Genomic DNA, 26,566 nt, shown 5'->3' with positions numbered 1-26,566 from the left:
CATTCTGTTATTTTAAGCTTTATTTCTACCATCTTCGCAACTTGAAACTTCATTGAAAACCTCAATATATATATTCAATACAGGACAAGCTTAGCAAATAAAAAAGGCCTTTCCCACTCACTTAGAGAATCCTGTCTTACCAAAATAGCAAAAAAAGATGCTCAAAGAATTTGAGAAATAAATAACCCAATAAAAGTCAAACGTGTCCTTTTTGATCAGCAGCAAAAAGACAACGACCAGCCCTTTAAGTCAGATACTGTAAACTGACCTTTGGAAAAAAAGAAGAGGTTTGAGTCGTTTTCCACAAATGCTAATGGCCTAGAAAACATGTTTGTCGAAGGCTGGCAGAAGACTGCTGCGTTGTTACTATCTCCAAATGTCCGTAATGACACTTTGATTCACAGATGTCTCCCGTCTGTGCCTCAGAGGTCTGGGGTCAAAGCTGCACCGGCAGGCAGGTAAGGCAGGGCTAAAGGTTTGATCCGTTTGTGATGGCTCCACTCACGCTGCATTTGTCTCCAAGGTATTGCAGCCTGGGGGGGACAGTCGGGCTCTGGTTCTACTCACTTCCTATTATCCATGTGACTTGTCTCCGCCACGCTGGAGTCACTTTGATTTGCCTGATGTACTGCTTGACAAAGCTGGGTGATGGCTGAAAAGTGGATCCAGCTGCTATGAAAAGCGCACACCTGACATGCCAGTCCTGGTGCGGGCACATCATGGGGAGCATTTTTTAATTCAATGTAATTTATGCATTCTTGCAGTCCTGTGTGTGCCTGGCCTGTCAGCTGGAGCCTAGATGAAGGCTGACAGTTGTCATCCAGGGCCTGAAGGTAGCCTCACATAATGACACATTAGACATACTAATGATGTTTTCCTCTGGCATAATGTTTTCTTCTCAACTTTCCTTACTCCTCGCTTCTCCCTCCTCCCCTTTTCTCTCTCCACCACAGGGATGCTTAGGACACAAACACGCCAAGGAGACTATCTCTGCATAGAGTGTGGGAAGGGCTTTACTCAACCTAGCCACCTCAGGACCCACCTGAGGTCTCACACAGGTACATTTTCTCCTCCGTCCTTACAGAGGGAGTGGGGTGGGGGAGGTCTCCCCCAACTAACCACAATTGACTTTATTCTTAATCCTCTTTACTAACCTAAATGATTTTTAAAAGCACCTTTCTTCCCCATTTTGCATCATTTCCAATATGATTAGCATTGCTCTTGTTCCATTCCAGGTACTCGATTCCCTCCACCTCCCTTGCATCGCATCGCATTGCGTTTCCATTGAAATAAGCTTATTCATAGGGTGGTGATGTGTTGTTGGTTTTATAAAAAACAAAAAAAAACAACAATTTTAATTAGAAAGCCGAATACTCTGGAATGAATATGCTAATGTGTTCTATTGCCACCAGCACAAATTGAAATCAAAGAACCTTTTTGAACCAAAACATAAAAGCTTGTTTCTTTCTCCTTTTTTTCTGGATGGAAGGAGATCTGGGTTTCAATCTTTCCCTTATTGTGGTTCTTAAAATCAAAATCGCTAAGCTTGGGCACTCAACCCTTTAAAATAGAAATGTGACGCTCCTATGTAGAACCTAGCAAGCTAAAACTACGAGTGTGTCAAGATACCTTAATAGCACTACATGAGACAATGAGACTTGCAAGGTTTTCTCTGCCCCCTCCTTTTTTTGGAGAAGTGTGAATGATGCATACATAAGCCAACCTGATGCAAAATGACAGAGGCCAAATGGTAAGTAATTCAAGAAGAGGGTCCCTTTACACATACACTGATAATTAATGTTGTCAGTGATTGCTTTCTTCAGGACTGAAGTCTGAATTAAAAAGGGCAGTGGCCTTAGGCTGCCATTAGCACACTCTCTTAGAGTAAGTGTTACGGTAAATTGGTATTTTCCGGCTACAGGCGAGGAGCTGGTGTCTTTGCTTCCTCCCCCCAACCCTCCCCCCAAATGTGGTTAATCTGTAATGGACTCAAATAATGTACACACACTAACGAAGCTTGAATGTTCATCTGTTAACAAGCCCCCTTGTTCCCACAGTGGTATTTGAGTCTAATGGACTCCGAGGTACTGAAGTTCACACCACCTCCGCAGATGCCCCAAAACAAGTATGTCTTACAATTAATTGGGTATTTGGTTTTTAATGTGGTAGCTGGGGGAGAAAAAAAAAGTTGCACAATGATACTCATCAGTAAAGCACCGACTCTTTGGATAGCTGGAGTATAAACAGACAAAATACCGTGTTTGTTTTAGGTTCTCAAATTTATGGAAAGACCCAACACAAATGAAGCAATTTATTACCAAATGTGTGTGAGAAAAACCCCCACTAACAATATATTTAGAATGAGGCTGGGAGGGTAATTTTTATAAAGTGCACTTAAAGGCATATAAAAATTTCATGCCCTTTTCAGTAGATAGTTTGTCAGTACATATCTATCCATGTCTCTGATTTCTGAAATGAAGCAACAGTACAACCAAGGCACAGTCGGTGTTTTTCTGAAGAGTATTCCTATCGCAGTATTATGTAGCTCTTCTCTTTGAAAGACACTTATCTTTCAGTCTCTGTGGACTCTGTGTGGTGGTGTGTGTTTTCTTCTCCTGACAATCCAGAATATTTCTACTCTTGCCCAGCACCTGTCCTCTAAATTTTCTCCTTTTTTCACTTAATGCTGAGAGCTGTCCTGGACGTTATATTTCTTATTCTTCCTCTGTATCTTTGGCTTAATTTTATTTCCAGAGAGTTACAATCCGTTTGGTTTTTTCACCAACCCACCCATCCATAGTAGTGACCCAGAAATTCCCAAAGCCTGGAAACATTCTTTGGATGACAGCTCCCAGAATCCCCAGTGGTTATGCTAGAAGATTATCTGGGAATTGCAGTTACAATGGAATGTTCCCAAGCTCCGCATCTTCCTTTTCAAGTAGGGAAATTACATCCCATTCACCTCCATCCCAAACTCAGGTTAAACAAAATAGATTAATAATATTCCAACCCATCAGAGAAATGTGTCATATTCACTATTTCACTGTATCCACCATTAATTTTGTTTCAATAGTAATATTTGTTCAATTATGACAGGGATACTCCGCACAGACCAAAAAAATGAATTAGTCTGTATGACCTTGATGGTCCCTTACTTGCAAAAAATGACCGATGCTCAGTTTACACCAGTACTGTATTGCCATCCCTGTGAAAACAGATTCCCAATGTGAAGCAGCTACTCATAACACTGAGGTGTTCCTCATGGCAATTGCTAGCATTACAGCTAAAGATTTCTTCCATGCTAAATTGAGAATATTCCCAGTAGGTGGTGCTGGGAGACTGTTGCTTGTCCCCTTAGGAATTGTCTTTTGAGTTTGTCCAGGTCTGTTCAACAGGGATAGAAAAAATCTCAGCTTAAAAGGAGATTTTCCCTCATGTTGAGTAACCCTGATAATAAGAATCCTGAAGAGTTGAAAATTGGGATTTGTTCACTGTGAAATGTGCAATTTTTTGTTTTTTGTTTTGGTTTGATTTTTTTCCTCTGAAAAAGCATTTTGTGCACAGTAATGTTACTTTATGCACAGAAAGTGGGTTTCCTGCACAATACACATTATTATGCGCTCAGAAGACGACACTGTGCTACAGAAAAATCCCAATTTCTGTAAATCTTGAATAGCCTGCATAGTTTTTGAGGATATCCATAGAGCAGGTTGTGTGTGTATATACATACATACATCTATATAAATAAAAATGTAATGTTCGTTTGTGGGATTAACAGAACTCAAAAACCACTGGACGAATTGACACCAAATTTGGACACAACACACCTAACAACCCAATGTATGTCCTTCACTAAAAAAAATTTGATTTTGTCATTTGGGAGTTGTAGTTGCTGGGATTTATAGTTCACCTAAAATCAAAGAGCACTCTGAACTCCACCAACGATGGAATAAGACCAAACTTGGCACACAGAACTCCCATGATCAACAGAAAATACTGGAAGGGTTGGTGGGCATTTACCTTGAGTTTGGGAGTTGTAGTTCACCTACATCCAGAGAGCACTGTGGACTCAAACAATGATGGATCTGGACTAAACTTGGCACGAATACTCCATATGCCCAAATATGAACACAGACGAAGTTTGGGGCAAATAGACCTTGACATTTGGGAGTTGTAGTTACTGGGATTTATAGTTCACCTACAATTTCTGAATCCCACAAATGACAGAATTGGGGCAAATTTCCCACACAGAACCCCCATGACCAACTGGAAATACTTAAGGCCATCCAGTCCAACTCCCTTCACCAGGGCAAGAAAATGTAATCAAAGCCCTCCCAATAAAGAGCCATCCAGCCATAGATATATATAGATATATATGATTCACACACAGAGAGAGATATAGTATAGATTTTAAAGGGACCCCTATAGAAGGACAATTATATATTGCATATATATGTTCCATACTAGGCAAACCAGACAATCTCCACATCAACACCGACATAGAAACAACAAGGAATACTGTTTACCCGCAAGCATAAAGGAATTATATATATTAGAAACCATTCCTTTATTTTCCAGATCACCAGACTGGACCACAGCAACGCATGGCAGGGGACGGCTAATACATATATATAGAGAGAGATTTAGTATTCATTTTTGCCCATGAGGACAACTTTTACAAAGATTCACATTGTGTCCTGCAGTTTCAAACAGATAAATCTGAATATGCTGGGAGATGTCACATGGAACCATGGGATTGGGTTTAACCTGGGGAGTGGGATACTAAATAGATAAACTTGCCCATCGTACCTATTTTAGGATGAAAGAACACATAATTGTGTGCAGGATTACTACTTATTTATATTTGAAGAGGGAACACAAATCATGACTTAGCATTGCACTTATGCTCGCTATAGTTCTCTTGAAAGCTATTGCAACTTCTGAACTGCTAAATAAGGACAAGATGCACCAATCTGTAATGTCCCTTGCTGCAAAGGTTCTAAGTGGCTGGCCATGAACAGGAGTTATTTCCATGCCTCATATTTGTGACGGCTGTATTTTCTCTTTATTCTCTGCCTTGTCGGTGTTGTTATTAATTAAACTGCAAACATTAACTGTGTCTACTGTCATCTTTATCACTGCAGTAAACAATAGGACATTCTGTCCTCCATCTCTCTCTCTGGTTTATTTTTTGGAGGTGGAGAGATGATCTCTCAATGCTTCCAAACATTCTGGAAACATCACTGGGGTTTTTTTTTTCTATTTAAGAGCATAGTTGTTCTCTTAACTAAAGAAAAATCCCCAAAGACACTAAAGTAATCTCAGTTCTGCTGGAGTGTCACACCTGAATTTGCAAACACTCCCCCATGCGAAATCCTTACTATCATTTTAGATAGTAAAAACATTTAATTAAAATGGATTTGAAAACGATTCTTTTAGTCATTCCTGCAATTCTTCCTTCATTCTTAAAAAGGAGATTTTTCAATAAAGATTAAGTTTGTTTTACAGTGGTAATTTTCTTTTAACATTCTTGATACTGCCCTATTTAAGGATATGTAGGACAGTTATATAAATCCCAAATAATCAAAGCTGTTTACTTTATTGATCTATTCAAGGAACTTTCAAAGATAAGATTTTCAGAAGGGAAGAATATTCAATCGGTGAATCCTAGAAACAAGTGTCAACTTTGCCAATCCATTTAAATCATTGTTACTTAAGTTAATTTAATCTTCATCTAATTAAATGGAACCATATTTCCATTTAAAACCATTGATAAGACAATCCCAAGAAATCTCACAAGCCATATTTTACAACCACATTCTTACCCCAACTTGTGTTTGATTGAGTATGTTAATTCCTCTGGATATAGTTTAAAGGTGGATATAGTTGGATTGAATTCACCAAGTCTGTGAAATGTGCATAGTGAAATAAGACAGGAAAGACAGAAAGCATCTTCAAAAATATCACTTAAATTTGGTTTTGCATTTCTCAGATTTGTAAATTGAGTGCAGTAATCATAATGGATAGAAAGACATTGGATGTTCACAACGATTGCCTTTTCCACTGTATTCTCCTTTCACGGTATTCTAATGTGTGCATACATGCTGTGTTCAAAGCTGTTTTTTTAAATGTCATGTGTGAAAATGTCCAGAGATCTGTGCTATGGGTGGAACAGATTGGTTCTGAGAGCACACCTCCCCATATGGGAGATAACAAATATTGCATTAGAGGCTGTCTTCTTTGATTTGCAGTAAGATCATATTGAAGCAGATTTGTCAAGTATAGTCCTGAAGCACTATGCAGGAGCTCCATTTTTAGTGTAGTGGAAATAATTATTAAAAATAGATAGTTGGAAACCATTGGCTCAAATCCAGTTGCTAGTACTAGCCAGAATAGACCTACAAAAGCAGTGGGGTTTATATAAACATTGGCATACCATTCAGCAATTGATTCCATAAGTCTGCTCTGTTTAGGAGTAGCTGTTGGACTGAGGCTATTAATCCCGAATAATAAATGAAATAGCTAAAATGTACCAAACTGGTTCATGGCTATGGATTCTAGTCTGTACTCTGTATATTCTGTGCCACAGGAGTAGGGCAGATAAAGGAATTTTGCCTTCAGATAAGAAACTGGCCATTCATTAAGACTGACTAAAGAGACTTTTCTCTCCATTAGTATTTAGGGAAATATGGAAAGATCATGCTTCATGATATCTCAAAGGCTATCAACTTCCCTACCTAGGGGTCGTTGTGTTTCTCATTCTATGATGACTTTCTGTGCAACACACTCCCTAATGAAATCAGGTTGGCCCCCTCTCTCCTATCCTTTAGGAAAAAGCTTAAATCATGATTGTGGGACCAAGCATTCAAGCAGCAGTGATAATAATGCAAACAATTTATGTAACTGACAATGGACAGACCTCAGATTATGACTCAGGATTTGGATTTGGATTTGGATTTGTTTAGTTTTTGAATGGATGTTTATAATTTGCTGTTTTTAACTAATGTTTTAATTGTGATTGCATTACTACTGTTTGTTTAGCATCTAATGGTTGCCAGTTGTGAGCCGCCTTGAGCTGGCCCCCCTACGGGGGGGGGGGGGGGGGGGGGAGTGAGGACAAGATATAAATGTCTGGATAATAATAATAATAATAATAATAATAATAATAATAATAATAATAATAATTCTACCTTTCAAAGACTACTATTTTTTTAAAAACCCACACATTTTTGGCTTGCTGAGCTTAAATCATTGATTCCTTGGAAAATATTTTTCTAAACTTGGTATCTCTGACCTTTTGTTTACCATTTTTAAAAGAAATGTTGCAAGTTACTTTGAATATTTTTAAAAATGTAAGTAAAGCAGATACAGGTTTAATAAATAAATCATTAATATCTAAATTCAGTTAGATCTTTCCAATCTAGGCACTTGGATCTTTACACAGTTTCCTCCCCAACATTTTGTTGGAAGGGAGCAGTCATATAAGTGTGAAGATATGTAAAAAGAAATGCATACTCCTCTCATATGAATGGACTTCCGATATCCAAAATATCAACATATGCCTTTTTTCCCCTTGTCAGGAGCGACTTGAGAAACTGCAAGTTGCTTCTGGTGTGAGAGAATTGGCTGTCTACAAGGATGTTGCCCAGGAGATGGCCGGATGTTTTGATGTTTTGCCATCCTTGTGGGAAGCTTCTCTCATGTCACCACATGGGGAGCTGGAACTGACAGAGGGAGCTCATCTGCACTCTCATCGGTTTCGAACCTCCGACCTGTTGGTCTTCAGTCCTGCTGACACAAGAGTTTAACCCATTGTGCCACCAGGGGTTATTTATTTATTTCCAACATTTCTACCCCGTCCTTCTCAATCGCCAAAGGGGAACTCGGGGTGGCTTACAATGGCAGCAAAACAGTGCCGACAACATACAAAATACATTACAACAACATTATGCAATAAACAAAACATTTGATTAAATACATTAAAACATTATGCCATGATCTGATGGTATAAAACTGCTTCTGCAACGGGTACTACACTTGATCTAAAGAACTGAGAAGCAGCAGCTGTAAAAATGAGGCAGATTGTGGATGATTTCGATGGATAACATTTTAACTTACTCATTTCATTATCCATACCCACAGATTTTATAAGCATCATATATGAAACTGCATAGGTCAATTCCATAACATGGACTTTCTGCTTTTAATGTTTCGAATTGCTGGTCTTAATGTTAACTGTTTTTTTTTTTAAAAAAAAACCTATATTTTAAATATTTTTAAGTTTTACATTCCTGATCTGTGGCTGTAATAATAAAATTCATTCATTCATTCTGCTGCAACATACCATAGCACAAGTGGTTTGACAATTTTGCCCTTTATATAAGGACTTATCCAAAATCACTATGTCCAAGCAGAACAATGGCAAATGGCAAGAGATGACTCCATCACTTGCTGCCTCCTCATAAAAACATTGCTGTCAGAGGAAGATATGAGCTTTCAGTACACAACTTGTTTCAGAAGCTATCTTCAAATAGAGCTACATATTTCTTCAGTGCCTGCCTATGAGGGGTGATTTGAGCCAAGGCACTGTGGTTGGAGGGTGAAAACTGGGAAATTGACTGTGCCACGACACTCCCTTCCCAGAGGTTTTTGGCGCCAAGAAGCCCTCAAAGCCCAGCATCTGTATGGGCCAACCTCTTGGAGTAGATGCAAACTAATCGTTCACAGATCTATGTTGGCAATGCTTTTTTATTATGACTGAACAGGATTTTAAGCCTGACTTTGGAATAGGTATTCATTTATTTTTAATGGAATTGGTCAGCTGGTGAAAACAGTTTGGAAAAGCTATAAAGATTTGGGCAAGATATGATTGCAACATACCATGAAATTCAAAAGAAAATGTCACGGATGTGTGTGTGTGGATGTGTGTACACATACACCCTTGATTACATACACTGTATATTGAAAGAGAACTAGCACAGTTCTCAAGAATCCTTTTGAAAATCCTTTTCAGAAATGAAAAGTTTGAAATATAATTTTTAAAAGCGTTCACTGTAAAAAAAAAATTAGATGACTTAACTATTATTGAATAGAGAGGGTTTTCTTAAAGGCTGACACTAGAGATGAATACATTTTATAATACATCCAAACGTCCGCGTGTTTGCAAACAAACAGAAGATATGTGATCAAAGAGGAAGTGCAGCAAATACTACTACAACATGATCTTATATTTTGACATTTTTCCTCCCCATGTTAAGTGCCAATGATAACATAGAAAAGAATCAAATTCCAATTGAAAATGTAATGAAACTACCAACTTCAATATCTTCAACTAACAGCCATGTTTATGACATTGCACTGACACATGGTGCAATATCATGCATACTTTCTTTGAATTTTAAAATCCCATTATTAATTGTTTACTTTTGAGTATTGCAAATGTTATTTTTAAACGATTATAGAAAATTCAAGGATTCAATTAATAAAAATAATAATAAATAATGAATAAATAAATGGCAGTCTAATTGGTCGCCTTTAGGGTGAGGCAGCATAACTTCCTTTTTTCAAAACTTAATAAAACGCATTGTATCAATGAGAATTTTTTTTTATAATGTAGGCGCATACCTAAAGTTTTGTTTTACATCGTTTTGAAGATCAAATTAGGTAGGTGATGTCCCCCATTCTCCATACACTGAGTAAACCGATTTCTGGCGTTTGTCATGACTCTTGCCAGCATAGCAGGCGTTATGTTGGCAATTTCTTCCTGGAAGTTGGTCTTCAAATCTTGTTGGGTCCTTGGACGGTTCACATAAACATGGGATTTCAAAAAAAAACCCATAGAAAAAAATCACAAGGGGCCAAATCTGGAGAGCGGGCCGGCCACTCCAAATCTGCTCAGAAAGTAGGCCTCAACAGCAAAAGCACACTCCTCACTGTTCCAACGCATGATGGTGACTGAACTGTGTCAGGACAAAACTTTATACTCTCGCCTCTCGAACGAGACCACTAGTGCTCCGCTACGTCTTCAACCGACTGAATGGCGCACATTTTAAAAAAGGAAGTCATGCTAGCTCACCCTGTAGGTATAAACTTTATTGTACAAAATAAACATTATTGCACAAAATTGTCCATAGGAAGGCGACTAAAATGATCAAGGGTCTGGAGAACAAGCCCTATGAGGACCAGCTTAAAGAGCTGGGCATGTTTAGCCTGCAGAAGAAAAGGCTGAGAAGAAACATAATGGCCATGTATAAATATGTGAAGGGAAGTCATAGAGAGGAGGGAGTAAGCTTGTTTCCTGCTGCCCTGGAGAGCAGAACTCGGCATAATGGCTTCAAACTACAGGGAAGGAGATTCCACCTGAACATTTGGAAGAACTTCCTAACTGTGAGAGCTGTTTAGCAGTGGAACTCTCTGTGGTGGAGGCTTCTTCTTTGGAGGCTTTTAAGCAGAGATTGGATGGCCATCTATTGGGGGTGTTTTGAATGTGATTTTCCTGCTTCTTGGCAGGGAGTTGGACTGGATGGCTCAAGGATGGTCCATAAGGTCTCTTCCAACTCTACGATTTTATGAAAAACATTAAGAAAAAATAGGCATATGTTGAACAGGAGTGCTAGATTTCTGTCTTTCAATTCACAGATACGACACAACACATTCCAGAAACTTTTAACTTTTAGCTGAATTTGAGCACATCAGCCCATCCACATGTTTTATTACATTAGGCATGGCACCTATAAATCTTGATCAAATGTCTATATTGAGAGAAAATGTTTTGGTACCAGAAAATTGTCTGAAGTAAGAAAAGGTGTCCTATTCTTCACATAACCATTTTTTTTAAGATTCCGGGCTTCCTGATCCTGTGTTCCATAGTTGTTCATAACAAACCATCAGGTTTTATTTTTCACCTGATTGAAGGCTGTCAATCGTTAAGTTGCCTTTATATGCTAGCAACCAGAGCTAAGTGGGCTAATAAAGCAGTGTGGACTCAAGCCATCTTTTGGTTTTGGTTGGTTCTTTATCCCTTCCTCCCAAAGATTCAATTGTGCAGTTGTGTCATAATAACAACACCAACAAAAACACTTTATTTATATTCCACCCTATCTCCGCAAGGGGACCTGGGGCGGATCACAGTACACATACGTGGCAAACATTCAATGCCATTTGAACAGACAGGACAGAACAGACAGAAAGGAGGTATGTTGTGTTGACGTCCATCTTTTCGGAGCCTTTGCAGGTTGTGCTCAAATCCAGCCACGGGGTGCTGTCGCTCCATCCTCTATGACAAAGAATCATCAGGACTTCCTCCGTCCTTTTTGGTCGCTGGCATTTTCTAGTCTTTCTTTCATGATGTTGTAAAATACCTCCCTCTGATTTCTCTACTTACAGCTCTAAGCTGTTTCTGAACTGTTTTGTTGAACAGTGAGCTGGGCTGACAATCTGGTGCTCACCCCGACCCGGGCTTTGAACTGGCAACCTTTTGGTTGGTAGATCTTATTGCTGCTGGTGGTGATTTCCCAGCTGTGCTAATAATTCTTGGGTTGTGCAGTGTAACAACTTAACACAATCTTAGATTAACCTTTCAGACTGGCATATGTATTCTTGCTCTGCCTACATTTGGAACATCTCTGATAGCATTGTGACACCATATTTACTTCATGAAAGTTCTTTTTAAAAAAAAACAGCCCCAAAATGATATCCCAAGTCAATTCAACCCACTTTTTAATAACCTACAGACATAGCTGGAACTTTAGAAGGAAGTCAAAAGCAAGCTTTCTAAGATCTGTGATGAGCTAGATTTTGATAGATTGAATCGCAGTAGTACCTTTCCATATTCTGATTGCTGAAATGCGTTAATCAAACAAATACCCCATTTGGCTTGATGAAAACGAGGTGTTTTTATTCTTACTTGCAGTGTGTGCAGGCAGTTTTTATTAGCCTGCAATCAAATAATTGATTTGAAGTCGTTTGGTTTGAAGCCAGTTAAAATAGCCTCGGTTACCTGGCATCTTTATATCTTAGTGGAGCTTTAGTATCTCCTTAGCCACAACCTATAATGGCTGCAGTTCATCTCTTCTTCCACATAACAGGGAAACTCTTCCTCAGACTTTCTTTTCAAACTTTTTCTGTGCCCGTCTTCCTTTAACGCTTTCTCTTATGATAATGGAGACATTTGCAAAAGGAAATTGCATATTCTAATTTAGCACAGGGCCCCCTGTTCCTATCACAGTAACCACGCTGTGGGAACGTTTTGCTCTTAGCTATGGCCTTCTCCTCCAGTGTTGCACCTAGAGAGAATTCTACTAACTTGGTCGGCTTAAAGAAAATTTCTCACCCCCTCCCATGTACTGTCTCAGCCCCTGGCCTTCTCTTTAGTCTTATGTTATGGGATAGTCATAACCCCTTTCATGTTTCCTGCTACGTGTGATTCTCCTTTGTGGGTGTATTACAACTGGACCTGGAGGGCACCCCTTCCCAAGAAATCACTGATTGTGGTTGCTGTCCCACATAAATACCCTAATTACATCCCCAGGCCAAGGTCCCTTATTCCATCTCCTTCTCTCTTTGTTCTTCTAACAATTCTTACCCAGAGATACTGGAATGAGCTGTTCATTTCCCCTCCCACTACAAAGAGATTTCACCACATTCCCCAGTGGAACTAAAGTGTGTGTGAATGTGTGCATGTGTTAACGGGGTGATTTAAAAAAATTAATGATGAACATCTCCTCTTGGAATTGTGTGTCTGTCTGTTAGGCATGAGGTAGCCATGCAAAAATATAAGACATCTTTCTTCGTTTACTGCAAGAAATCTGGCATCCAACTAAAGAAGTTTTATCACATCTCTCACTCAGTTACCGTTTCCTACATTTCAAATATACTGCAGTCTGTATAGCAGCTTCCCCCCTGTTCCCCCTTTAATTTTGTTGCAAATCTTCTCCACTCACTGCAGACTTTGACTGGTAAATGTCATGAATCTTGGGCCAGCCTTAATTAGGATTTTTCTAAATCTATTAACAAAGGAAAGATAGTTAATACATTATGTCAAGCAACACTGGCTTTTCTTTACTTCTTTCCAGGACTGCCAAAGGCAGAGATTGAAATTTACTGGGAATATTTTCACATGGATGTTGCATCTGATGTTGTGTTAATTGAAAATGGTCTGTTTCCCTTCATAGAGGCTTTGGCTTAAGGTTAATGTATGAATGTAAGATGCATCTTGCCATGTAGCTTTAGCCATCAGGATTGCAAGCCACATTGTTCAGACAGGGCTGCTCAGAATGCCATTGCCTGGGAGCTGTAGGCTCCCGTTTATTTGTGGCTTTCTTTTGAGGTTCACTGGGGGTGTAGAATAGCCCTGCTGTTTTCCCACTGTGGTAAAAACCTTTTCAGTGTGACATGCTTTTATGAGAAGTATGCTTTATCTCTCTTTACAGCTTTCAAGCCAACGATGGCTTGACCATCAAAAGTTCTCAATTGTAATAAAAACACTTGCTTGATGGTGGTGGTGGTAGTGATGATGGCAGGATGATGATGATGATGATGATGATGATGATTTTGTGTCTGATATTATCATATCAATCCATATAACTTTATTACAAGAAAAGATCAAAGCTGTATATCAGTGGTCCTCAACCTATTTTTGACCAGGGACCTCTTTGACCAGGGACCACTCTCCAACATTAGTATCAAAAGGGTTATGAATCAGTTTTTGATCAACTTTAGATTTGATTTGGGGTTCTGCTTCAGAAAATTGCATTGGATAGAACATATCAACATTAGTTTCTGATACAAAACATATGCCATGGTCAGCGGCAGGGAAGGAATGGCAGGCGGCACGAAAGGGGCGGAAATAAAAATAAATAAATAAAGAGGAAGGAGGATTGTGGACCAGATTTTCGTCCTCGTGGCCCACTGGTGGTCCGCAGCTCACAGGTTAAGAACCCCTGCTGTATATTGACATGGGAACTAATGATAGGGTGGCCATGACTTCTACATGACAAAGGATTGTCTTTTACATATCTTTGAAGGCATCCACCACATTTGGAAAATAAAGATCAGAGTCTTATTAATCCACTAAAGCACTCATTTAACTTCTTCCCAAGTTGCATCATGGTTATGGGGGAAAACAAACAACATCTTCCGGTACTGAGCAGCTTACTGATGCAATGCTGCTTTTTTTTTTCATGACTGGTACACCTACTGCCCTGGCCTATGCCAGTATCGTTAGACTGGCATAGTGTGTGGAGTGGTTTCCAACAAAAATGAGCCTTAAAAGCCTTGGAGATGACTGGACTTAAGGTTGTTCCTTAGCATTTCGTTCTTGGACACTATAATGAATGAGCAATCACAGAAGTCAATTGGTCACAGAGTTCCCCACTGTGTTGAGATGTATTTCTGTTTAAGCTATAATATTAGTATATCTGAATTTACATAATGTAAATTAGTCTTTTTATGCAACTCTGTGCCTTTGAGGGGGTGATACAGAAATGGTCACCCCTCAATTAAGTTATACTGGAGATTTTTCTTTCTTTTTAAGGGGAAGGTCTGGTAGGTACAGACAACAATCAATCCATCAAATTCAAGAAGAGACATTCAACCAGAAACTGGATGGCTAGTATTACATAGTTGCTCCATGTGATAAAACTTGCTCAGTGGTTCCAAGTGCATGCAAATGAAACCTGTGTGGCTTTTTAAAAAAAAGGTTCTTTGTATGGCTTTGTGGTTAAAAATATCAGGAATCATGCACAGATCAGATTCTGCATAATTGTACTTCAAGCAACCTCCCACACAGTGTCTCATATATAAGAACAGGGTTGTTCTCTTAACAGGATAACATGTCATTAAAACAGATAATTGAACAGAATGTGTGTGTTCTAGATTGTTAAAACAGTATTTGTTTCTTCCTGCCCCTACATTCTTATTTTATTTGATTTGCTTTTATGAAGAATGAAGTTAGGCACAGTTTACAGGCTGCATGCAGAATGAGAGGCCTTTTTATATGGCCTCCAGAACTGCCCAAAATCCTCAACCACCATCACTGAGGAAAGAAATTATGCCCAACGTAGAGAATTACACCAGTGGTCTCTGGGGGCATGGTTTAGTTGCTATTTTGTCCTGACCATGTACCTCAAAATGGTCTCTGGTAGCAATTTTACTAAATTGCTGGTTGAAGTCCGCAGAATGCAAAGAGGTAAAACTGAAAATAGGGCAGCTGCTATCTACCCCCTGTGTTGGAACAACAGCAATAAAAAATGTGGCATTAGCTCTTGTTTAAAAAGCTGAATAATGCCATTGCATTGAACCCTTAACCAAAACTGGAATCCTTGTTTTAGTCTACAAAGCAAACCACCATTGCTCCCCTCACAAACATATTGCCCTGAATAGCCTCTCTTCTCCAGTCCCATGAGTAGTGATGATATGTTAAGCAAAAAAGGGAAATTGGAATGCATGAATGAAGACGTAAATATGTAATGCTATATAAAAATGTAGACTTAGGCTAGGAGAGGTTGTATGCCTTTATACCTGGGTTACTGCTTTCCCCCCATATTTCCGACTGCAAGCAAATGATGAAATAAGGTGTAATACATTTGGGGGCCCTAAATATGGGTAAACATAGCACTTCCATGAACCTTAATTCAGTCCTGACACCAATATCTTATCACTCTGTTATAAATCCCCTCTGTTACTATAAAAATCTTGCATTCCCACTTTCCCTCTAGTCTTTTCTACTACTTCTAGCTATTCTTAACCTTTTCTTAAATGCTCCTTCAGTCACTATTATTTGCTATTCTAGTATGTCATAGAGTTTATAGGAACCTGACATGCTGTGCTCTCCTTGGAGATGATTAAAAATAACTCTTTGTGATGTATTAGGTCAGTACTAATGTGCATAATGCTAATAAAAAAGGTAGCAAGGGCCAGTAAAAATGTATGATGGCTATACTGCTGTAGCCTAGAAATGGAAGCAGAAGTACAGGCCATTACTAGGAAATAAGTAGAATATAATGCTTTCTCTTCCCACTTCATGCTGTCATTTCTTTTCCCCATATAGGTGAAAGACCATTCCAATGCAGATATTGTCCATACAGTGCCTCTCAGAAAGGGAACCTAAAAACACATGTCCAGTGTGTACACCGGGTGCCCTTTGACAACAGCCAGTACCCTGACCGACGGTTCCAGCAGCCGCTGAGTAATTATTCAAATGCCCCCATGAATGAACAGCTGGAAAACTTCCTTGCAGTCCATCCATTCCCTGGAGCAACTGTGTTATAGTGATGCCTGCGCTCTGTGTTTTGCTAGAAGAGTGATGCCTCTACGCTGTTAATCATTTTAAAATAAATGAAGACGCTACATAAGATATATACAAATTGACGTACTAATCAGTCCCCGCGGTTTCTTATTTCCTTTATAATAAACAGTGGAGTTGGCAAGCTTTGTGGCGGCACAAAGCATCTATATTAATCAAGATAACTTTTTTAGACACTGGAAAAAAATTAAACTTTATATAATTTGGAGGGCAGCACTGCAACAAAAATCCTCCCTTGTGGTTGTTTGATATGTTTTATTTTTATTTCGGAGGAGGGAAACAAACAGTGGATTTGGGAATGTGGGAAGGCGTGATTAATGAAACTGCCATTGGCTGTCATGCTGAGAAAAAAAACCCCTACAACTCCCTTTTTAAAAAATTTAAAAAAGAAAGGAAGATTGCAAAATGGAAGAGTCATTCAGCACCGCGAAAGCCAAGCTTGATGAAGGACAGAAGGGACTAAAGAGAGAAGCCATCATTCTGCAGTGAGGTTGTTTCATGATAGTTTGGGGACCGCTCGCATTTCCAGCGGGCTTACCCTTGACTGCACACCATTAATAGTATGTGAATATGGAAATCAAAACACTTCTTTAAGAAATGCTTCTTGTCTCACTTTAGAAAGAAAGGAAGCAGCTAGTCAAACACTAAGAAGAAGACAAAAAATTAAAATAAATGAAGTCCTCACAGCCCAGACTTCTATGGGGCTTTTCTGGGTTTTTGTTTTACTCTCAGGGCCTGTTTGTTTGTTTATTACGCCTTTTCTTTCTTTAACTGCTACTTTCTGTGACCTGATCACAACGGACATGTTCGTGCTTTTTAAAAAGAAATGTAAAAGGAGGAAGCATAACCCCCCCCCCCCCGCAAAAATACGAGATCAAGCTGTTTAAAGCTTCTGATTTATATGCTTTGAATAGATGTTTTTAAATTCAAAAGAGTTCAGACAGACCTGGATTGTTCTATGGGACAGCGTGTACCTATATTTTTGTGGAGCATGCTAGTTATCCTTTTTGGGATCTGGTGACATATTTGAGGGGAGTACCTTATTGGTGGCAGGTCAGTGTTCATCTAATTCAGGCATGGGCAAACTTTGGCCCTCCTGGTGTTTTGGACTTCAACTCCCACAATTCCTAACAGCCGGTAGGAATGTTTTGGACTTCAACTTCCACAATTACTAACAGCCAGTAGGAATGTTTTGGACTTCAACTCCTGAGTGTTTTGGACTTCAGCTCCCACAATTCCTAACAGCCAGTAGGTTGTTAAGAATTATGGGAGTTGAAGTCCAAAACACACAGAGGGCCAAAGTTTACCCATGCCTGAACTAATGTATAATGTTTTGTACTTGGTAATCACGGGGTGATCAGGAGAGAAAAGAAGCTTTATATACCTCTTCTTCAGAAACTCTTTTAAATGCAAGTTTTCAAAGTAAGGGTGAGAATGGCAGTTTGTTAAGCATATAGTCTCTGCAGTTTATTAAAAAAATGTATTCTACAGATATAAATACTTCCTTTTCTTTTATTGCTATGACACGGTATGATGGTAATAATTCAGAGTTTCAGATTTTGCACATATAATTTTATGCATCATCATAAAAGAAATGGCTGCCTTGGAAAAAAATATTCTGTGAATTTTTTGCAAAAAAAAAGGAGCTTTACTGGGTTTTTTAAAAAATGTAACATTTTTATAAAGGCAGACAAAGGATTTTTTTAAAACAACTAGCATGCTAATTATATTTTTCCAAAAAAAGCAATAATTTTACATGTACAGAACTGGCGCTAGTCTTTTAATACTGATTGAGAGCAGCCATTTACTTTCTACCGTAATGGGATAGTGCTCTTTTTTGTAGTACACAAGCTTCTTACACAAAGATATTTAATATGTCGTTCTACCATTCTAATTTTTGTTTCTGCCTCCATTTGATTTGGGGTTCTACTTGTTGCAAATTATTTGCTTTGCAGTTGTGGACAATAATGCCGTTGTAACATTAACATGTAATGTGCTGGTTTGGGATTTTGCTTTTGTTCCTTGTAACTCCTGCACCAGCTGTATGCCAGCTGTAATCCTGGTGTAGATAAGAATGTCTGTGCAAATGCCTATCTTAAGTGATTGTAATCAGCTCTCTTTTGAAGTTATCGTGCGGAAATTCGCAGAGACACATTCCTCCTCCTTTCTGTCCTCCATATGCCGTTCCATCCTCGTCCTTACCCCTATCATCTCGTCATCTAAAAGAACAATAGTTAATTTTGGGATTCACACTCAAGTACTCCTTTTATTCCTATATCAAACACTTACTTTTTCTTGTTTGAATTAAAACAGGTGAGGAGCCAGACATTCACAAAGCTAGCCTCTGTGCTGGATTTGTGTTCTGTTCTGCCCCAAAAGTTATACCAATTGTCATCTGCAGTTATCATTATGTTTTGTGGGTTGGTGTGTCCACACATGTGTTTTTTAAATTGTGTTTTCAGAGGGTGTTGGGTTTTCTATTTTATTTTATCATTTTTATTTTATTTTTTGCAAGCTGATAGGGAAGGATCGTAGTTAATATTTAGAAGTGAAACGCTCGTGCTGGAGACTGTTTACTTGAGGACTGTCAGACACTGAGAGAAGAAAGTGCTGTCACTGCCATTACCAGGGTACTAATCAGCAAAGTTTACAATCATAATTTAGCTACATGAAGAACAACAGCAGGGGAAATCAGTTTAAATAATTATATGCTGTGTATAGCACAGAAATGAGATTTTCACTTAATTAAACAAGAAACAGGGAGGGAGGGGGGAATCCTTCATTAAAGACCAGCCATTTCCACGTGTGAATCCCAGGGTTTGTAATTTCCTCCTTTATCATCCATATTGTATCGATTTGTTAATTCAGTTAGACCCTAGTGCTTAGTATGATTTGTGTTTCTTATTTATTTAGTTCTTTGCGTTTCAAATAGCCTTTTTTTAAAAAAGGGAAAAAAGGAAACTTGATAATTTTGTAGCATGACACACTTTGTAAGCCATCTTCTGACTGTTACCAAGGCTTTCTACTACCTCTATCGATCTGTTTCTTTTCCTTAACAGGTTTTCTACAGTGTTGCCGTCTAATGTACCTTAGACAATAAAAGGTTTGATTATGAACACTGCAGATGGTGTATCAGCCATCCCCTTTCTCAATTCCTCTTTTTGTTTCGCTTGCACTTTTTACCTTCCTGTAAAAAAGTAAGTACCTATGCACAGCAGTTCCCTTTCCTCTCATACTCAAATATGGTAAAGTGACCCCTTACAAGATTTTGAAATAATGATATTTTTCAAAACGAATCAGTTGAGGTTGATATTTATATTCCAAATATTATTTCTACTGCAAAATAATAACAAAAATCTTGTGTGGGAAAAAATAATAAAGACCCATTTGAAAGTTTAGATTTAAATTTTAAAATAATTTAAGGTACCTTTCATGAAGGAGGGAGGTTTGTGAGCAAAAGAAATGAGGCTCCAAAATTTTAGAACAACGTACCACTTCATCACATTTACTAAATTCCACTGAATGCTACACGTAAAATCCAGGAAGCCATTCTCCTCATCACATTAGTTCGGCTTCAAGTGTAGGATAGAGCATTCTTTGTGTATATTAAGAGTGGGGACCAGCATTCTTTGAAAATGTTTCAAGAGCTGGAAGGGAAGTGGATTTTTTAAAAATGATCCGGATGATTGGCAATTTCTGTAATGTGATGGAATTTGTTGCTCCCAGGTTTAAAATGAAATGTTTCGCCAAATTGTGGAAGGAGAAATTGTGGGAAGAGCCAAAACTACCCTTGTTAGGGAAAGCATTACCTTTTGCTCACCCAGTTTTACAATTTCTGTTTTAAAAATACCCTTTCTGGGTCCTTTCCTTTCCTTCCGTGATATTCCTGTGCCTTGTGTTGCATGGGAAAGCCGGGAGAATATTATTATTATTGTTATTATTATTATTATTATTGTGTCATGTCTCCATGCTATGCAGTCCTGGGGGCCATAGTTTTACCCTTCTCTTGGTGCCTTTCCAGTATGGAATGAATGCCCTTGCAACCCACTTTAAATGCCATGACTCCATGCGATGGAGGCCTCCTGAGAGTTGTAGTTTCCCAAGGTCCATACTCTTCTCTTGGTGCACCTACACTATTGAATGAATGCAGGTGGACTTCACTTTAAATGCCATGTCTCCATGAGATGGTCTTGGGAATCACTGTTTCCAAAGGTCCATGAACTTTCTCTAGGTGCATCTACATTGTGAAATGATTGCTTAATGACCTTACATTAAGCACCATAGCTCCATACTATGCAGTCCTGGAAGTTATAGTTTTCCAAGATCCCTACCCTTCTCTGTGGGGCAGAAGAGAGAGAGAGAAGAGAGAGCATTGCAGCTTTCCCTCTCTCCCTGCTTCCTTGCTTCTGGAATTGAAGACATGTAACAGCTGACATGTGGTCCTGCATTAGTAGGGAAACTGGGATTTCAAAGAGAGGAAGGGTTTTTTCCAACAAAGAACGGAGGGGGGAGATGGTGGGCAGGGCCAAATCTCTATAACGTGATGACAAATTCAAAGAATGCTGAGTACTACCGAGTTTTATGGATACATTTGACAGTGTGATGATAGTAGAGAAACCATCTGTTTCATTGAAAAACTGATCTCTACTCAGCTCTACTCCGCTGTTTCATTGCTTCAATGTGATGACCTTGGAAGTTGGAAATGTTTCACTTTGTAATGTTGAAATCTGGCTCCATCATTACATGGCAATAGCCTCCTTTGCAACCCAATACAATTCATACTGGTAGCCAGATTTTGTTATTTTCATGGTTTTCCCCTTTCTGTTGAAATTGCCCTCATGTTTATGGATTTCAGTCGCTTCCCTGGCAGCAACCAGCCAGGCTTTGAAGCTGCAAGGCCATTCAATGCTAATCAAGGTGGCCAATTGCAACATTCACAACTGCCTCAAGCAGACAAGAGTTCTTTATCCCACCCTGGACATTCACAAATATATAAACATTATTTGCCTAGTTTTCAACAGATCTCAATCTCTGAGGATGCCTGCCATAGATGTGGGCAAAATGTCAGGAGAGAATGCTTCTGGAACATGGCCATACAGCCTGGTAAAACTCCCAGCAACCCTATGTCTATAATAGTCTCAAATTGACTAGGAATTTCCTCCCCTTTATCACTTAACTGATGTATAAATGCATCCTTTAATGACAAAAGAACCCTAAAATAGACACAAGGTAGCATGTTCATGTAGCTAAAGATGGTTGGTTCTGCAGTATGATTTGCTTCTCCCAAACAGATGCTTTTCACAATCCAAAACACAACGATCTTGTTCAGTACTCGGACTTCTTGGCAGGGGGTTGGACTGGATGGCCCATGAGGTCTCTTCCAACTCTGATTCTATGATTCTATGATTCTGAGTTGTTAGTACAAAATAAGATCAAATGAATATTTCAGAAAACAAAACCATTCTTTCAGTGGCCTTTCAGATAATGGATTGAATAAGGACAGACTATTGCAATTTTTGCATTTTGTGCAATAGAATTTTCTAGGTAATTGCTACTTCTATTTAAATGGTGATACACATAACTCAAACAGTACCGTGACAATGCATATTATCGCAATTGAAAAGACATAGATGAAAATAGAAAAGCCTAAGTTTATTATATTTCATATGTTTCTAAAGAGGAGGAATTGCCAGTAGCATTTCGTTATAACAAATTCTGCTTTTACATTGCTAACATGCACATTGTATTTAATAATTAATTGTGCACTATAAGGTAAAAGCAGGAAAGACAGTGAAGAAGTGATGTTAACTTTTGGCCTAACCCATTTGCTTTAGAAATTATCAACAAATGTATAACCTGTAGACAATTGAAATAATGGGTACACTCATACATTGTAGAAGTAATGCAGTTTGGCATCACTTTAACTGCCCTGACCCAGTGATGTGGAATTCTGGAATTTGTAGTTTGAAATTTGGAATTTGTAGCACTCTTTGGTATAGAAGGCTAAAGACCTTGTAAAACTACAACTCCCATGATTCCATAGCAATGAGCCATGGCAGTTAAAATGGTGTCAAACTGCCTTAATTCTGCAGTATGGATGGATAAATATTGTCATCATGTCTTTTACTGAAAGCATACCATATTTCACTTTTCTTCTTTTGACCATAGTTTTTTTAAAAAAAAAATGCAGAAGGGCAAATTGAAAGGATGCTGATGTGTCTAACTACATTTCAGAAGTAGGATACTCTGGAAGAAATTAAATATCAATACTGGCCATAGAAATTGCCAATAGGCAAATAGATATGAATGGTGACTAGTAACATGAATTATGGATGACCCTGCACAAACACAAATAACGTTATTGGAAATGTTGCGAAGGCAAGTATTAAAACGGCCCTGATTCTCTCTTCTTTCTAAATATTGACCTTTATTTCTGAATCCAATTCTGTAAATATAAAAATTGGGTATTCTCTATCTGGAATTCTGAACTACTCCAAAGTTGTCCACGTGGCTCACTGAGATAGTGTCAACTTTGCTTTCTGAACATTCGATGTACACAAACTGTTTTGTGCACTCAATTATTTAAAATATTGTGCATAAAATTACCTTCAAGCGATGTGTGTAAGGTATATATGAAACAAATGAATTTCTTGTTAGTCTTGGGTTCCATCTCCATGATATCTCATTATATGGTATGCAAATATTACAAAATCCAAAAAGAAAACTACCTCACCACCAAATATGGAACACTTCTAACCCCAAGCATTTCAAAATAAGGGATACTCAACCTGCATTGCCAGTGATATCTGAAAGCAACACCAGATGTTTATGTAATGTACAAGTGACAACACTCCTAAAAAAGTGTTTCCACAATGATATCCTCATGTCCAACTATACAATCTGGTGTTTTACTACAAACAAAACTTGCATTATCATTTTTTTTCTAAGCAGATGCTTCCCTGTTACAACCTTTTGAGACTGCTGGAGGGCTTGTACATAATGGCACTCTTCAGTACATGGTTTGTACACTTCATTCAATATTGCAAATTGGATGATAGGGAGAAAAGAGATAGGCTGTCATAATCCTTGAAAGCACATTTAATATTTAAATAGCTTTATGAATCCCTGACCATTGCTTTGAATATCTTTCCACAAAAATAGAGTACTATTGTGGATGAAACCAAAGGCTGGTTTTACATTTGTTTCTTTTAGGTTGCTGTTCTACGGAGCAGGTCATCAGGCTTGCTCTTCAAGAAATTAGCAGCATTATGAAGGGAATATAGCAGGTTCTGAATTGTTCCTGTAAGATAAGCTCATGCTATGTCATCTGTTATCTTCATCATCATGAGTGTAGTGCCATAAAGAGTCCTCAAGGGAGAAGAGTTATTCCGAGAAGTGGAAAAAGATTTATTAGCCTTATGACTACCCTGTCCGCATGCTTTAGAAGACAGGGAAAGCATAGCCTTCCAGCATGTGGTTTATAATCTAAAATGGGTGTGGACAGGATCTGAATTGTCTTCTTAAAGCCAGGTGTTAAATCACCTGCCAAAAAAGTCTAAATTCTAAATAAATACTGAGATTTGCAGTGGATTCATTGTGGAAAAGGGATATTAAAATATCAATAGAAGATATAAAATGGACACTGTGATGGGGACTATCCTAAAATGTTTGCTAAATTGGAGGTTGAGCTTTTTTGAAGGTGGACACTCCAAAAGTAAGTATTTTGAAGTGTAAAAGTCAGTTGCGCCTCTAAATAATGAAAACAATGTCTCATCGATAAATCGTATTCTACTGTTGTACTTATTTTTTAGACCATTTTTCGTTTCATGATGGTTTACCCTTATTGCTTCTAATAGCCTTGCCAGATGATGCTTACATTCTTTTAACATCAAGTTGTCAACTGAAACAATATGCACATATAATATTATCATTGAGAATATGATCCCTCTGCCTGGATTCTTGATGTTTCCTCCATGTCCAATAGTTCTTTTGTTTTGTGTGAAACAAGATACTTGTCATTCAAATTCTAGTACATTTGACCATGGATTTCATGTTTTGACTGACAGTGGTACAGTGGTGCCTTGTGAAACAATGATTGCATTACAATTGATGGGCAAGAAAACACCTTTACATCTGGCACTGAAATTGTGGTTACTTTGTTGTGGCCATTGATCTCAGATTTACAACCTGAAATGGAAATATAATGAAGCAAATCCCTCTAGCCAAGTGGTTCTCAACCTAGGGTCCCCAGATGTTTTTGGCCTACAACTCCCAGAAATCCCAGCGACTTTACCAGTTTCTAGAAGTTGAAGACCAAAACCATCTGGGGACCCCAGGTTGAGAACCACTGCTCTAACCTGTATCATCATCATATAGCAGCGATCTTCAGCTTTACTCAGTTGAATTACCACAGCAGCCACTGTAGATACCTCCTTCCAATCCAAGGTGCAACCATATTTCTTTGCCAAGAAGGACTGAAACAGGACAAACTGGAACATTTCTAGAAGGAGCATCAAAGGGTTCACCATAGAGATGTATTGTTGGACATCAAGATTCCCAGAGATTCTCTAGGTTCTCTCTAGGCTTTCTATTGTAAATTGTTCATGGAATTCAACCACAGAATCACAGCGGAGGATTCTTAGAGAAACTAAATCAAATTTGCAAAAGAAAGAAATCTGCAAAAGTGAGACCCATAAATGTACATGGTCTATATTTAAACAAATAGAGCCTTAAATCACCCTTGAAGCAAAGATGACTGAACTGGGGGCCCTTCCACATAGCTATCTAACCCAGACTTTCAAAGTAGAAGATCTACAATATCTGCTTTGAACTGCTTTGAAGAGTCCACACTTCCATATCTCCCAGTTCAAAACAGAACATGTGGGATTTTATTCACCTGTGTGGAAGGGGCCTGGGACTGTCATACTTTGGACAAATGATGAGAAGACATAACTAAATGGGACAACAATGATTGGTGAGATAGAAGGCAGTAGGAAAAGAAAGGTGTCTTCCAGATGAATAGACTTTATCAAAGGAGCCACAGCCCTGAGTCTGCAAGACGTAAGCAGGGGTATAGATGGTAAGTTGATTTGAATGTCTCTCATTCATTGTCACCATAAGTTGAAGTTCTAATGATTGCAGTTTACCACAGAGTGTATCTACACTGCACCATTATAACATAAATCTAACCTACAGAATCCTGGGATTTGTAGTTGTGTGAGTTACTTAAAATGTTAATAATGGCTACAATATGTTTCCCACTGCACCCACATAAACCCACATTTTCAGTCAGGCACTACATATAGCCATTTCCATGTTGATGGAGACCTCATGGGCTTAGCATCTTGGAACAACCTAGAACTTTGTCAGGCTATTGAGCAATGGAAAATTCTCTCCAGATAAAAGTCCTTCCATCCCTCTTGAATAGAATTCAGTCATGTGCAACAGAATCTGTGCTTTGATGTGCTACAGCCAACCAATTCAACTACAATTTATTTACTCTTCTATAACCAGAGTCTGGAAAAGTTTCTCTTCTGGGCAACAACTCCAAAAATCTGTCATCTCAAATGCCAATCAGCCTAATCTAAACTCAAACACTCTCAATTTTCATTTTATCAACAATGGGGAGTTACAGTTGGAAAATGTTACTTTTGTAAGCTCTTTCCAGAACCAGTTAGTCTTTAAGAGCAGTATGCATACCTGATACTTTGACATTTTAGGATTAAAACACCCTGCACCTGTTAAGTGTCTCTAATGCACAAGCTATTACTAAATGGCCTCCTTACTTTTGTTGAGTACTGCAACAAATATTTTACAATATCATAGACATTAACCTGGAACTTCTGGGATAATTCAAAAGACATCATAAGATAACAGGGTGGTTTTAATTGCTGCTCTCAAAAGAAAGTCATTTCTTACCATTATTTGGTTGTAGTTTTTATCTGCGTATGTTATGTTCATGTAGAAGGATTTGATAAAGTGCTGCAGTATAATCTAATAATATCCATTTTGTCCCATAAAATGATTGTAAGTAGCCTTAAAATGCTAAACATGTCACTATTAGGCGAGAGTAGTGTGAAATTTAGTTTTTAATGTAAAGTGTCCCAAAATTGCACAAAGTTATCAGTCATGCACTTTGGTGATATTTGGCTTCTTCTTTTTTTAATTTTGCTTTTTAAATAGACCCAACTGAGTTTAAAGCTGCTGCAGTCTTGTGTTCAAGGTTTCCTGGTTATGAAAATAAGTGGTTATTTTCATAGCAAA

General features: G+C 38.4%; 1 protein-coding gene across 4 annotated transcripts in view; it reads left to right on the top strand.

The window, feature by feature from the left end:
* ZNF516 (zinc finger protein 516) overlaps positions 1 to 19,419 on the top strand; it is a 140,621-nt gene extending 121,202 nt beyond the window's left edge. For 3 of the 4 annotated variants that reach the window (XM_060774967.2, XM_060774968.2, XM_060774966.2), the window contains exons 4-5: positions 954 to 1,058; positions 16,049 to 19,419. In XM_060774967.2, coding sequence (XP_060630950.2) covers positions 954 to 1,058; positions 16,049 to 16,269 — 326 coding nt within the window. In that variant the 3' untranslated portion in view covers positions 16,270 to 19,419. Of the gene's footprint in view, positions 1 to 953; positions 1,059 to 2,057; positions 2,126 to 16,048 lie in introns of all 4 variants that reach the window. The other variant, XM_060774969.2, reaches the window with a different exon arrangement.
* The last annotated feature ends 7,147 nt before the right edge of the window (positions 19,420 to 26,566 follow it).

This window comes from Anolis sagrei, chromosome 4 (genome assembly GCF_037176765.1).
Source record: "Anolis sagrei isolate rAnoSag1 chromosome 4, rAnoSag1.mat, whole genome shotgun sequence".
Classification (NCBI taxonomy): Eukaryota; Metazoa; Chordata; class Lepidosauria; order Squamata; family Dactyloidae; genus Anolis; species Anolis sagrei.
Note: the sequence above shows the minus strand (reverse complement) of the source record. Positions and strands in the feature narration are given on the sequence as shown.